Here is a 15535-nt window from a genome sequence, read left to right on the forward strand (position 1 = left end):
AGAGAATACGTAGTTCCTTAGCAAATATAGGATTTTGGCTAAGCCACATTGACTGGACTAAAGGGCTCAGCTATGTTCAGAGATATAAGGGTTCTCAAGTCTTTTTCTTGCAACTACTTATCACTCAGTCTTTTGGCTCATATATCCCATCGAGGGCCGGGCTTCAACTATAATAAAGAATATATTATCAACACACCATAGCATCATATCCCAACGATAACATAGTGGCCTTTTTTTAGTCTTTCTGCTGCCTGTAGTAGACTACTCATCACTCATGCTGCAACTTACAACAAGCAGTTAGGAAGGGATGAAAGACTCTAAACGCCAAGCTGGTTGCGAGGCATTTCCTCGTCAAAATTCATGAGCGACCCCTCTCCGATCTGCTCTTCGTCCACTGTTGATACAAAGGTTCCAGAGGTATCACACTTTAGGGATGATGGACCTACTGATCACGACAGAGAATCCAATACCATTGAATGCAAAGAAAGGACAGCAACTGGACCGACCGGTCACCACGGCAAAGGATTAAAAGTGCTTAGATAGGTCGCAGTTAAGATACCGCTAAGTGAGTTTCGTGGCGCAAGGTAGCGCCACAATGAATAATCGCTAGAGACCCTCAAGGCTGTCATGTATGCTATTCTGGCACTGAAAAGCTTGCCATTGATGATCTCGACGCCCTTGGCTACAATGCATAGCCATGCTGTGACAAGCACGGCTTTGAGAAAGTACCACGATGTGCTGATAAGTACAGTGATGCGCATTCAGCATGGTCTCCGCTGTCTATGAACAGCTGCTATCGCGCCAGGCGAAGGAGCTCTCCTCGGTCCTAGCGCTCACTGCCATGGTCGTTAAAGTGGTCACGGTTTGGATCATGTGCACCACCGAAGTCCAACTCGTGGAGGCACCGGTGTGTGCAGTAGAGTGGCTGTTGAAAGCTTTGGCGCTCGTTAGCGTTGTCTCGGGTCGTGTATCTGCTCTGTTCTGCGTTAGCTTGTTGCCTAGCTCTTGATCTCGTCACGCCGTCTTGGCGTGTGAGCACGTTGCGTATGAGGCGCAGACCTCATGGCCGTCATTTGGCTGTCCTTACTGCCTTGCTCTATGATGTAGTTGGGTAAGAGATGAAAATGTAGCCGGGTGATGCATCGAGTAAGGACCTCCAGTTCCCGGCTTTCCATGACGCCTTGCGCTTCTCTTTCCGAACTGTCTCGTATCTCGGCTCCAGATGTCATCCATCCCAATCCCCACTCTACATCTGAAGGGTCCGGCGACTCTGTAATAGGCATAGCAGCTGCATTATCTCCGCCAGACTAATAACGTACGTTTTTCTATTTTCGGCAGGCTGCAAGAGCCCGGTTCCGCCGTATGCAGCCATGAGCCCGACTGACGGTGTGTGCTAATGCACGGATGTGTTGTCGACCCATTCACCCAAGACGGCCGTTTACCATCAGGCGAGTAACCCCTCTTGTTACAATCCATGATTTCTGTTTAGAGGCATATGAACCCATGGCAATATGGGCATAGATATTCCAACTAAGCCACACTGTTTTAAACGCTCGTATTTCTCCCCCAAGAGGGAACCAACCTGAGAGATCGGACATTGGCCATTTTACCCAAGCCTGTTTCCCTACAGTACACTTGCCCTCTCAATTCAAAATGACAGTCGCAACACCGGCTCACAATGCCGGATCGATACGCTTTACTCCTATCGTCTTGTTCATATATGACCTTTACGTCATACGAGTCTCAGCTCCCCTCATCTGGCGGTGCTCAGTGCAGAAACACCTACGTCCCTTGTTCTCAAAGAACTTCTCTCAAAGACATGTGGATATTGGTGTTGGCAATGGTTACTTTCCAATCAAAGCCATCCAAGACCTGGGTCGAGAGGCCAAGGACCAGCATCTGACTCTGGTCGACTTGAGTCAAGCCTCTCTCAGCGCGGCAAAACAGGGAATTCTATCTCGTCATCCAGAGATTGATATTCGCACTGTTCATGCCGACGCGGGAGCACCGCTTCCTGCTTCTCTTGCAAATGAGAAGTTTGACTCTGCTTCTCTCTCCCTCATCATGCACCACATGCCCGGGCCAACTTTGTCCAAGTCCAAAGCAATCAGGAACGCCAAGAGCATTCTGGCAAAGGATGGCGTACTGGTTGGATCTACAATCCTGGGCAAGGTTTGGGAGAAGACGGAAAAGGGGTATCAGGTCAAGGCTGAGCAGAAGCCGGGCCGGGTTGCCACCTTTGCTTTGGGTTTCTACAACAAGAGAGGGATTTTCGACAACTACGAGGAAGACCCCAACGTATTTGAGAAAGTATTGAAGGAGGAATTTGAGGAGGTCGAGACGCGAATTGTGGGTATGATATTTATATTCAGGGCTGCAAAGCCCCGAAAACAGTGATTTGATGTACGTTAGCAACTACGTACGGAGTGCTTGTGCATTCTTGCCTCTGGGATTGAATAGAAACGACTGTGAGGTCAAATTGTTGACTTACGTTACGTTTGCTTTATCTCGGCTCGTCTTGCTTTTCATGGTCTGATTTTCGAGTGCAAATCACACTTGGCTCTTCAGATTGAACATGAATTAACCGACCAAGCTTTTGGTTCAACTAAATCATCACAAGGAATTATGCACGAGAATGCGGTTCGGCGAACACTCATCATTACCTCGGGCCACCCGATTAGGACCTGGCCGCGTCCCATTCGGCCTTAGTATTTACGCTAAAGTCAATAGTTCAACTCCGAGAGAGAGCATCGACGTGGCACGAACTGGAAGGCCCGGGCCGCAGATGACGGACCGCGCTTGCGGCGCCGTGGGACATTGAAGGCCCGTTGCTGTTGCAGTCGGTCACCCGTCAACTCCACCATTGCATGCATGTGAGCATGTCAAAGCGTCAAAATGTCGGGAGGGGAAAGAATAATGGCTCTAAATAAAAAACGTCTTGATCATGATGTTTGCGAGTTGTCGTTCGCGTACCATCCATTTCATCACTTGATAGATGCCGGTGCTTATGGATGCGTAGTTCTAGAGGCGGTGAGCTGAGGCCAATGAGCAGGTGACACGACATGCGTTCACCACTGCACAACGGCTGCATAAACCATTGCGGCTTATGAGTGACAGGTTCCTCGCAGCAGGTCCGGGGATTCCGAGGGGAGACACCTTGGCAGTTCCGTTCATCCCCACCAACGAGGAGCGGCATGCGGACAACCACTGGCTGTTATCTCCCGGTTATGCGTCTACAGGGCATGCCCTCCCCAAGTGACCACGTCAGCCCCCCTGCAATGTCACCCAGAACCACTGCAAGATTTAACCTTGGAGGTGGTGCGGGACACATAGACACCATATCAGGTGTTGACCGGGGGTTGCCTTGGCTCTGGTGCCATCATCTCTGGTCTTGGTTCGAACTGACCGCACAGACTCCCGCCACAGTATCTGCAACCGTCCGCCGAACCCAGAGCACCGGGTCGTATCTTTCAATCGGGGTTGTCAAAGAGGAGGTTGCTTACCTAGTCTCCACTAACAGCATCTACGAGACTGAGGGAATTTGGTGCCACCAGCTTGCATCATCCGACCATGACCAGCCCGACAACAGGCTCCTTGCAGCTTGCTAGCTCAAGCGGCCAATGCGGCATTATGGCGGAGTCCGGGATGACATGTTCTTTGACATGGCGTGAGGTTCGCTCTTGATACCGGACATTGGGCAGCTAGTTTACTGTTAGATAATGGGGTAGTGCTCGGCTTCGATGACCTTCGGGCCCATTCTTTCAAACTTGGACCTTTCATCTACTATCTTCCATTTCTCACGTCTCGTCATCATGAGTAACGATTCCGTTGATGTCTCCGCATCGGGGAAAGTCCAAAGGCCAGGCACAGCTGACTCTGGTGTGTCCATGTCCAATGGACACTTCCTCAATGAGCATCAGCAAAATGGACACACCCAACAACCGGTATCGTCTGATATCGCAATTTGCGGTATTGGACTGCGTCTTCCCGGAGGCATTCGCAATTGTGACGATTACTGGGATCTCCTTTACCATGGGGTAGATGCTCGTATCCCCGTTCCTACCAGCCGTTACAACCTCGAGGGCTTTGACGACAGCCTCGGCGGCAAGGACTCGGTCAAGGTTAAGCACGGATATTTCCTCGACGAAGATCTATCATGTCTAGATACATCGTTTTTCACATTCACCAAAGCTGAGCTTGAAAAGGCTGACCCACAACAACGATTGCTCCTTGAAGTCACTCGAGAGTGTCTTGAAGATGCAGGAGAGGTAAACTATCGTGGGCAGCAACTGGGCTGTTACATAGGGACATTTGGGGATGATTGGTTGTGGATGAGCACCAAGGCGCCCCAGCAAGGCGGTGTACACGCTGTTACTGGACATGGCGACCTTATGATGGCCAACCGTATTTCGTTCGAGTATGACTTTCGAGGTCCCAGGTGAGATGACACGATACCTGACCCCCATTCTCTCGCAATACTGATCTATCACCATCTAGTATGGTGATCAAAACTGGATGCTCAGCCTCAACAATCGCTCTTCATGAAGCATGTCGGGCCATCCAGAGGGGCGATGCATCGGGTGCGGTTGTTGGGGGTGCCAGCATGATCACTACTCCCGCTCTCACGGCTACCATGTCTGCAGGCGAGCTGCTTGCTCCAGATGGCTCCTGCAAGACATTCGATGCTTCAGCAGACGGATATGCCAGAGCTGAAGCCATCACAGCCATTTATATCAAGCCTCTCGCCGATGCCCTTCGCGATGGTAACCCGGTGAGGGCTATCATCAAGGGTACTTCCACAAATTGCGACGGGAAGAGTGTTAGCCTTGTCACTCCCAATGGAGTTGCACAAGAGGCTCTCATGAGGAAGGCTTACCGCGATGCTGGCTTGGATCCTCGAGAGACAGCATTCGTCGAGGTCAGTAAGCCACCAATCAACACATATGATGCTAACAAACGCAGTGTCACGGTACTGGTACACCCACAGGCGATCCCATTGAAACCACGGCTGTGGGTAAGGTTTTCGGCGAAAATGGAATCTACATTACTTCGGTCAAACCCAACCTGGGACATTCTGAAGGCTCCGCCGGCCTGTCTTCTGTGATCAAATGTGTTCTCGCCCTCGAGCACAAGATCATTCCACCTAACATCAAGTTCATCAACCCCAACCCAAAGAGTAGGCATCCAACTCTTCGAAGCTCGAGAGAGATTGACTAAGCTAACTCATCGTCAAGTTCCCTTTGCAGAGTACAACTTGACTGTTCCTGTCAAGCCAACTCCATTTCCATCAGACCGTAAACAGAGGGTCAGCATCGATTCATTTGGCATTGGCGGGAGCAACGCACATGTACGAGCTCTGTTTCTACCTTTACTAGCCTCGAGTGCTTACATTATCTTCAGGTCATCCTCGAGGGCTACGCCCCTTATTCAAACGGCACAGTTCAGCCCAACGGCACTGCTCGTGAGAATGGGCATGAAGTGCTCCAAGATCCTGGTCTATCCATGGGCCAACCGCCAAAGCAAGAACTGCTTCTCTTGTCAGCCAACACAGAGGTCTCCCTCCAGCAGCAGATCAAGAATCATCAAGAGTGGTTCTTGCAGCACCCAGAGTCGATATCGGACCTCGCGTACACTCGCGCCATGCACAGAGAACACTTACCTCACAGAGCATATGCCATTTTAGACGGTGCTACCGTCACTGAAACTTCCGGGCCCATGAAAGCACTGTCAGACCCGCTACCATTGGTAATGGTTTTCAGTGGTCAAGGTGCACAATGGCCTGAAATGGCCAAGGAGTTGATCGAGAGCGATGGTGCATTTCGCGCAGACCTGCTCAATATGAATGCAGTATTGAAACGGCTAAGTTTTCCACCAACGTGGAACCTTATAGGTGAGAAGAGTGAATCTTTCAGCATTGAGTGTGCGTTTTGTTAACTCTAGTCAAGATGAGCTTCTTAAGTCGCCCGAGACTAGCCAAGTCCACAAGGCAGAACTCTCTCAGCCTCTGTGCACAGCAGTGCAGGTGGCCTTGTTCAACAAATTTGCCGCCCTAGGACTCACACCTACTGTTGTTGTTGGCCATTCAAGCGGCGAAATCGCTGCTGCGTACGCCGCTGGTTTCATTTCAATGGAGGAAGCAACAACCATTGCCTATTACCGCGGCTATGTCACAACCAAGCAGAGCCTGATCGGAGGCATGGCAGCCATTGGAATGGGCGCCGTTGAAGTGTCCGAACACTTGTGTGATGGAGTCGTCTTGGCTTGCGAGAACAGCCCCAACAGCTCTACCATCTCGGGTGATGCGGACAAGGTCGACCAAGTTGTTGAGGCCATCAAACAGAAGATGCCTGACATGTTTGCCCGCAAGCTCAAGGTTAATATGGCGTATCACTCCCGTGCGTATCTCCCCCTTCAGTCGCTTTTCATGTCCTAAACTAATTAATCAGACCATATGGTTCCCCTCAGCACCGAATATCACGATCTCCTCAAGTCTGACTTGCCGGGGCTGTTGCAAGATTTACCACCAGCGAAAGCCGAGATGTTCTCTTCGGTGACAACTAAGCTGATGGATGATTCCATTCGCGACCCCTCGTACTGGGTGAAGAACCTCACGTCTCCAGTTAGGTTCTCCCCAGCGGTCTTGAACTTGCTGGCAGTCAAAGGTGAATCCATCTTCATTGAGATCGGTCCTCATTCTACACTCGCTGGCCCCTTACGCCAGGCCTGTTCTCAGGTGTCTCAGCCGTGTCACTATGTGACAACCCAATCTCGCGGCAAGGACTCTGTTGCTGCATTTCTTTCCGCAATAGGGAAGCTGTACCAAGGAGGACTCGAAATGGACCTGGCGCCCATGTTCTCCATTGGGAAAGCAATTTCGGGGTTGCCTACGTACCCATGGGATCACAAAGAATCATACTGGTTCGAGAGTCGCATATCCAAGGCATGGAGGAGTCGGCAGTATCCTGACCATTGTCTCCTGGGATCTCGTATCCTTGAATGCACTGACGCTGAACCGCAATGGCGGAACATTCTCCATGTTGAAGATGAGCCCTGGTTGGTTGATCACAAGCTTCACGATGATATCGTGTTCCCATTCGCCGGATACGTCGCTATCGCTGGCGAAGCTGTCAGGCAGCTTACTCACTCGCCTCGTGGTGCTGCATACCGTCTTCGACATGTCGTGGCACAGACAGCCCTTTTATTGTCCGAGTCGGCTCCAACAGAGCTGATGACAAGTCTACAAAGACGCAAGCTTAACGACACCGAATTCTCAGAATGGTTTGAGTTTTCTGTCTCATCGTACAGCGGGTCAACCTGGGTGAGGCATTGCACTGGCCAAGTGAGCCTCCTCGACAACGCCAGGACCCGCGACTGGGTGCCAGAAGTCCTTCCTCGCAAGGTTGATGTCTCCCGCATCTACAGTCGGTTGGCCAGCGTTGGTTTCATTTATGGGCCCTCATTCCGAGGACTGTCAAATGTTACATCAGCAGTCTCCGAAGAGCTTGCCTTCGCCCAGATCATCAACCGAGACCAACAGAGCCATTCCCCCTTTACGCTTCACCCAGCAACGATTGATGCCGGCCTTCAGTTACTCTTGGTCGCACAGGCGAAAGGTCTAGGGCGAAACCTGGCCCAACTTTGCGTACCGACTGCCATTGAGGAGCTCGAGATTGGCCCAGGTGCAGATGTCATGGAAGCCAAAGCATGGAACATGTATGGAGTCGAGCCATGCGTCGAGTTCACATCGGGTGAGGATTTGACATTTCGGGCTTCCGGAATTCAATTCCATGCCCTAGCAGACGACGAGACCCCTGAGACACTCGACGTTCACGCTGCAGCAAGGTTGAAGTGGCTCCCACACTTTGACTTTGTCGATGTATCAACTCTTTTCACACCACCAACATCTTCCGAGCCTGACGCTCGACTGTATGAAGAGCTAGGGTTGCTCCTCATTCTCGAAACGGCAGAGAGGGTCAGGTACCTTAAGCCCTGCCAGCCTCACTTCGCGAGGTTTCGAGACTGGGTCAATCAACAGATTGGATTTGCGGCAGCTGGAAGCTACAAGCTGGTCGAGAATCCTGAGAAGCATGTTTCACTCTCAAGAGCCGAGAGACTAGCCAAGATTGAGGAACTTACCACCCTTCTACTGGAACTACCACAAAGAGCCATTATCATCGGCATGAGGCGTCTCTTCGATAACATTGACAAGATCTTTACGAGTGAAGCCGACACACTCGATATCCTTCTCCAAGACAATATCCTTGCCGAGATTTACGATGTCATGACATTCGACTACTCCAAGTTCCTGCGCCTTTTGGTTCATACCAGGCCGAATCTGCGAGTCCTTGAGCTCGGAGCAGGGACTGGTGGTACTACAGAGACCATCCTGCGGAACATTGTCGATGTCCATGGAGTACCGGCGTATTCTACCTATACCTTTACCGATATATCTGCAGGGTTCTTCCCGGCTGCCAAAGAGCGTTTTGCATATGCTTCTAACCTCGAGTTCAAAGTACTGGATGTGTCTCATGACCCGCTTCAGCAAGGCTTCCAAGAGGCGAGTTATGATCTCGTCATCGCAGCAAATGTTCTGCATGCAACACCTCGTTTGCAAGAGACGTTGAGCAATATACACCCTTTGCTCAAGTCGGATGGAATGCTCGTGATGACAGAGTTGTGCAGCGTAACTCGGTCACTCAATTACATCTTCGGCAACTTTTCAGGGTGGTGGCTGGGAGAAAAGGACAATCGTTTCGACCAACCCTATGTCCCAGTATCACGATGGGATCAGGAGCTAAGAGCCGCCGGGTTCAGCGGAGCTGACGCTGTTACATTCGATGCCGAAGAACCACATCGGCGTTCCGCCGTCATAGTGGCCAAGAAACAGCCTGCTCGGGTCTCCAACCCATCTGGCATCACTCTGCTATGCGGGAACCCCGAGGGAGAGGTTGCTGGCAAATTGGCTACTACATTAGAAGAAAGAGGTTGGGCCATTGCAAAGCGTCGTATCGGAGAAGATATTCCCCAGGGCCAGGACATCATTTCCTGTCTTGATCTTGAGGCCAACTTCTTCCAAGATATCCCAGAGGAAGCGTTTGCCACCTTTCAGCAGTTCGCTAGGACTGTCGGCTCAAGCAGGATTCTTTGGTTGACAGGCCCAATCCAGGTCGAGTGTTCAAATCCACGGTCTGCACAGACGCTGGGTGTAGCTCGTACTCTGCGCTCAGAACTTGGGCTCAACTTCTACACGCTCGAGGTTGACAGCATGGAGAACCAATTCTCTACTCTGGTCTCTCAGCTGTTCGAAAAGATCGTCCAGGATGAAGACAACGAGAACCTTGAGCCGGATAGGGAATTCGTCATCAATCACGGGGTCATCTGTGTTGGGCGTTATCAACCCTTCCCATTGTTGGAGGAAGCTTCCCCCAGATCTGACCAAGTTCAAGGGGAGGTGATGAAAAAGGTGGATATCGACAAACCGGGTATGTTGGAGACGATGGACTGGAGAATTCTCCCGATCCCAGACATGATTCCGGAGGATCACGTTGAGATCGATGTTCGTGCTGCTGGCCTCAACTTTCGAGACGTTGTTTACGCTATGGGTCTCATCTCATCCCAATCCTCAAATCTTTCCCTGGGGATGGAAGTATCCGGCACAGTCAGGAGACTTGGAAGTGCCGTGACGGGCCTCAACATCGGCGATCGGGTCATGTCCTTCACCTACATGGGTGGCTTCTCCACGCACGTGATTGTCGCGGACCACTTCGTGCATAAACTTCCAGATTCCATCAGCTTTGAGGAGGCAGCGACGATCCAGGGCTGCTTTGCAACTGTGGTCTACGCACTTCTTGATGTTGGAAGGCTGCGCAAGGGAATGAGCGTACTGATACACTCGGCTTGTGGTGGTGTTGGATTATCTGCTATCCAAGTCAGTCAAATGATGGGTGCAGAGATATATGCTACCGTCGGCAGTGAGAAAAAGAAGGACTATCTGGTTGAGACCTACAACATCCCACGAGAACGAATCTTCAACTCGCGAGATGCCTCATTCCTCGATGGGGTGATGCAGCAAACAGCAGGAAAAGGAGTGGACCTTGTTCTGAATTCGCTCCCCGGCGAGCTCTTACACGCTTCATGGAAGTGTGTTGCAAAGAACGGATCATTGCTTGAGCTCGGGAAGCGTGACCTTGCTGGATTTGGTCAGCTCGATATGAGTCGTTTCCTGGACAACCGATCGTACTGTGGCATCGATGTCATGTACATGATGAAGGAGCAAGGCATTGTTCTCCGCGAGTAAGCCACCTATTCTTCTTTACCTTGTTTTCGTGGTTACTGATATCCTTTCTAGCGTCTTGCAAAGAACTCTAGCTTTCTTTGAGCAGGGAAAGCTCCATCCACTGGAACCCATCACGTCGTTCGACGCATCTGACATCAAGCAAGCCTTCCGCTATCTTCAGAGTGGCAATCATATTGGCAAAGTGATTCTGAAACTACCTGAGGACTCGTCGACTCTTGAAGCAAGAGCCACTGCCGAAAGCATCAAGTTCAATCCTGCTGCGGCCTACTTACTCGTCGGTGGCTCGGGGGGTCTTGGACGATCCCTGGCTATCTGGATGGCTGAACACGGTGCCAGACACCTCGTCTTCTTGTCAAGAAGTGTCACAACAAACAACCCAGTTTCAGCCGAACTTGAATCCATGGGATGCACCGTTACCATGATCAGGGGGAGTGTCAACAACCTTGAAGATGTCAAGGAAGTGATTGAAAAGTCACCAGCTCAGATCAAGGGCGTTTTCCATCTTGCAATGGTGCAAAGAGTAGGCTACCCCCATGCAAGCATCAAATAACATTCGACTAATGTATGATAGGATTCTCCATTCCTTGACATGGAGTGGACGGATTGGAGAGATGCTAATGAACCAAAAGTCCACGGTACATGGAATCTTCATGAAGCGTTCCTTGGGCAACCTTTAGACTACTTCTGGCTAGCCAGCTCTACCGTCACGGTCGTTGATCAGCCTGGGCAGGGGAACTACAAAGCGGGATGTACTTTTATCGAGTCATTCTGTCAGTACCGGCATTCCCTTGGCCTCCCAGCTTCCGTCCTCTCCATTTGCCCCATTGAAGATGTCGGCTTTGTGGCCGAGAACCCGGCGGCACTTCGAAGCATCAAGCTGCAGGGCCTCTACACGCTGGGGGAGAAAGAGTTCCTGGACAGCGTGGAAGCTTCACTTGTCAATTCTATGGCACAGACAAGTCAGGACACGAGCAACTTTACGGATGTCTCATCAGACTCCCTCTCTGCATGGGAGAGTAAGGGGCACATCATCATGGGTCTGAGATCAGAGCTTCACCTTGATAATCCCAAAAATCCAACCAACTGGCGTCGAGATCGACGAATGGGAATCTACCACAACCTAGCTATTGGAGAAGCATCTGATGCACGAGGCGAAAGCCACAGCCTCAAGGAATTTCTGCAGAGCTTAACGGATAGCGACGGCGCGGGTATCCTTGCCAAGGAGTCAACAGTCGATTTCTTGGCTGTGGAGATTGGAAGAAAGATCAACGATTTCTTGCTCAAGCCAGACACTACCATCGACACAAGCCTTCGACTTTCCGAAATGGGTCTGGATTCTCTGACGGCGATCGAATTGCGAAGATGGTTCCGCCAGGCATCAGGGCTTCAGGTTAGCGTATTGGAAATGATGGGTGCCGCATCATTGAGGCAGCTTGGAGAAACGGTGGCGGCGAGGCTTGGAGAGAAGGTGGCAGCAGGCTTGGCGTGATAGATGGATCCAGAATGTCATTATCTAGGATGGAATATGCCGATTTCGAAAGTATATTTCCTTGTTTGTTTCTGGAATGTTTCGAGAATAGGGTAGTTGGCTACATACAATTTGTGATTGTCGGTCAAGGTTCTGGCATAGTGTGTGGAGTCTGACGACGTGAAATGAGTCTAGACCTAAACCAATTGTAGATCCTGGGCCTAGAACACGCCATACCCGGACTCGCCACTGTGTTTCTGATCGTGAATGACAGGGATGTGAGTATGAGGAGGAGCAACAGCTCCGACGCAAGGGGTGATGTGAGGAGCATGGTCTTTGGTACAGCAAGGTTACTTTTGTGCCCGTGTTATCTCAGATAGACAAAGTGAGCGGCGGACTATGGCTCGGCTCACAAAGAGCAAAACACCCACCACAAAGTCACTGCTGATAACCAAGATAGTGCCTGCGCTGCCTCAGGCCACACTGTGCTCCCCGCCCAACCGCCGGATCTGGCACGGACGCCTTGCCCTAAAACATCACAAGAAATTGCCCAATAAAAACTGGCTCCCCTGTCTTGGATCACGCACACATCTCCATCCCCGTCCCGATCCTCCGGGTCACCATTTTCCCGACTACCAGCCCCTCGGGTCGACTCTGAGTCTTATTCAGCCAGGAGGACCCAGTCTGTCGGTGTCTGTCTCGCTGAAACCCCTCTTCCCCTCCCCTCTTCACAGACAGAAACAAACGCCCACCCACCACAGCACCACTACTTGACGCTACAGTTCTCTCTCCTCTCCCCAGCACAGATCATCGCCTGCCTATGGCCCCCGCTCTCCACTCTTGAAATCCTGGTTGGGCCTCCACGTCCGCCCGACTCCTCAGGTTTTCACACCAGCGATCCACAACTCGGCTAACTCGGAGCCTCCCAATGTCGAGCACAATTGCGCCGAGAGACAGTCTTTCCGACTATGAATTCAGTTTTGAGGCGTACCTCGACTATACGACTGGAATTGAAGTCGACGTGAGTCTCATCGGGCTGCCTAGCATGGGCCTTCATTCCACCGATGCTCACATTCAATAGTCAAATCCTTGGAGTCGTCCCACACTGTCAGCCTACAGCCCTTGATCGCCGCCATATTTCAGCGCTAATCCATCACAGAGATACCGCATCCGTGGCGGAGAGTATCTACGAGTTCCACAAGGAGAACGGGAGGACATACCACGCTTATCGCGCCGGCTGTACGTTCTACCCTGAGATCTCAAGCCCAATAGAAGCTAACCTTGCAGCCTACTACTATCCCAATGACTTGATCGAGATCGAACGGTTGAATACTCAACATGAGACTCTCAAAATCCTCTTGGACGGCAGAAGTTGCCTTGCACCCTTTGATGACGAAAACCCTCCGCGCAAGGTCCTTGATATAGCCACAGGCTCTGGCCACTGGGCTATCGATCTTGGGGATGAGTTCCCAGAGGCTCGAATCATTGGTACGGACTTGTCTCCTATCCAGAGCGAGCTGGTTCCTCCTAATGTTGAATTCATAATTGACGATGCGTGCGTAACTTCCCACTGCCCCCAGCCATTGCGCGCTCACCTTGGACACATGAACTGACCGCCCTAGAACCGACGAGTGGCCCCAGGGCAGGGACTGGTGCAACTTTGACCTGATACACACCAGGGTAACTCTTGGCTGCTGGTCTGACATGACTACACAAATCATTCAGCCGGCCTTTGAGCGACTAAGGCCTGGTGGATGGATAGAATGTCAAGAACTGGAGGGTCTTTTGGAGTGCGACGACGACTCAGTTACGGAAAACAACCCCTTCAAAAAGTGGTGTGATGACATTGTCGACGCCAGCATAGCCGCCGATCGACCCTTGCCAGGTGCCGCGAGCATAAAGCAAGCCCTCAAGGAGACTGGATTTGTCGACATCCATGAAAAGATCTACAAGATTCCTATCAACGGCTGGCCCAAAAACCGCAGGCTTAAGAGGTTTGGGGAGTTATGGCATGCGAATGTCGCGGAAGGATTACAGGCGCTCAGCTATGGCTTGTTGCATCGCGTCAAGGGCATGACCAAGGAGGAGATCGAGGTGAGTTTCGACCAATTCATCCTGCGCTCAACTAACAGGTGCCAGGTCAACCTCATCGACGTGAGGAGAGCTTTAGCAGATCACAGGATGCATGGTTATCAGAAGTTCTATGTCGTATGGGGCCGCAAGCCAGAGGATGTTGACATGCGCTAGATGCATTTTGCCTCAATTAATCCCTATTAACGTCTGCGCACTGGAGTATGTTTGTTGGTATTCAGGTCTTAGATAATTGCTGCGATTGTTACAACGTTCCGTGGTGGCAATTGGCTGCACGCTTCACCATAACGTGGTCCCTCTCATGTTCCTTGGATCGAGAATATGTTTCCAAAACATGTCGAGCTAGTTTGCTGCTTGTGCTGATGCTGCCGTAACCCTCGATGCCCCGGCCACCAACGGCCTGGAGTAGGTAGAGTAGCGTTGGTACGGTTGCAATTTCCAGAGCCAGAGTTTCTTAGAGGTATGATCGCGTACCAGCCGCCTATGATAATGCTAGGTGTATCAGTAGAGAATGGTTTAACCTTAAATTCCTAGTAACTAGCCGCGCCAACAGCTGTCTTGGCCCTTTAAAAAGGACTGTTTCGTGGAGCTGAGCACTCCTGATGTCGTCGAGAACATACGCCCCCATCACGTATACCCCGTTGGGCGCTGTCTCCCGTGCCTGTAACACAGGTAAAGTGGAAATTTGATTTCAAACTCCAACGCAGTAGCGGAATTGGCATAAGTGGGATTGTCGCGGAGAGGACGCCATCGGATCGCGAGGGTGATTGTTCACGACATGTTTTCCCAGAGAGTACCACATGCGAGATTGCCAGGATGGAAATCATAGTCTCATCTGCTTGCTGAAACCGGTTGACTGCACAAGCTGGGATCTGGAGGCGACGAGCACACCCATACCCGAGGCGAGGGAGGAGATGGAGAATAATGAGGACGACAAGGCAGAGATCCACAACAAGGACGACAACTCGTGCGAGAAAACAAGTTACAAAGATGCCGTGATGATGCCATTGTATCGTCCCCACTGGGGCACAGGTCAGTCGGTAAGAATGCCGTAAATCGTGAGATCAAGCCGAGACACTGAACTCAACCGGCCAAATATACCGAAAACACCCGGTCGTGTCATTTGCACAACAGATAGCTAACCCGCTAGAGATCGTGCAAGAATGCGAGTCCTCTCTAATTGTGCCAGTAATTCTGCCTGAAGTAGCGGGAGCCAGAACAGATAGACGTGGAAAAAGAATAACCTTGACCCTTGGGCGCAAGCCCTATATTCCCACCCAAGTCGGCCTTACAACACAAGTCCTTTGAATCAGCATCAAACTATAGTCAATTCATATAATCCTGAAATACTCTGGTTTGTATAACTATGGGCCAAGTTCCCAGACCTCTTTGCATGTAAGGTGTTTTAATATTATGCGCAATGACGAGCCCATACGAGACCGTCAGCCACAACAGCAAAAAATATAGCCATTAATACATGACGGTATTAAAACCCAATACCGTAAAACAGCGTACAGTGACACGGCAAAGATGACACTAACGGGCTTCGCAGCGTGAGCTGGAGATCCCTATTAATTTAACTCGATATTCTTCCTCTTTGACATCATTTACTAGAGCAGCGGCCAAGGTAGAATGGTACGGCATCATCCAAAGCATCGCCGATGGTCACGTACCCCGAG

General features: G+C 51.0%; 3 protein-coding genes across 3 annotated transcripts; all 3 read left to right on the forward strand.

Annotated features, from left to right (window-relative positions):
• Positions 1-1653: 1653 nt before the first annotated feature.
• LRP88_04236 (class I SAM-dependent methyltransferase) lies at positions 1654-2486 on the forward strand (the record flags this gene model as incomplete). The annotated part of the gene is made up of 2 exons (XM_083240811.1): positions 1654-2353; positions 2461-2486. The coding sequence occupies 2 exons, from the start codon at positions 1654-1656 to the stop codon at positions 2484-2486; spliced, it is 726 nt and encodes a 241-aa protein (XP_083103341.1).
• Positions 2487-3812: 1326 nt separating this feature from the next.
• Positions 3813-11786, forward strand: LRP88_04237 (uncharacterized protein; the record flags this gene model as incomplete). Its single annotated transcript, XM_083240812.1, has 9 exons — positions 3813-4438; positions 4498-4922; positions 4988-5176; positions 5235-5347; positions 5401-5890; positions 5946-6395; positions 6447-10293; positions 10349-10817; positions 10869-11786. 9 exons carry the CDS (start codon positions 3813-3815, stop codon positions 11784-11786), a joined length of 7527 nt encoding a protein of 2508 aa, XP_083103342.1.
• Positions 11787-12693: 907 nt separating this feature from the next.
• On the forward strand, positions 12694-14012 carry LRP88_04238 (class I SAM-dependent methyltransferase; the record flags this gene model as incomplete). The annotated part of the gene is made up of 5 exons (XM_083240813.1): positions 12694-12786; positions 12847-12872; positions 12925-13004; positions 13053-13320; positions 13388-14012. The coding sequence occupies 5 exons, from the start codon at positions 12694-12696 to the stop codon at positions 14010-14012; spliced, it is 1092 nt and encodes a 363-aa protein (XP_083103343.1).
• Between the last annotated feature and the right edge of the window lie 1523 nt (positions 14013-15535).

Source organism: Fusarium phalaenopsidis, assembly GCF_050370095.1.
Source record: "Fusarium phalaenopsidis strain FUZ10S chromosome Unknown contig_32290, whole genome shotgun sequence".
NCBI lineage: Eukaryota > Fungi > Ascomycota > Sordariomycetes > Hypocreales > Nectriaceae > Fusarium > Fusarium phalaenopsidis.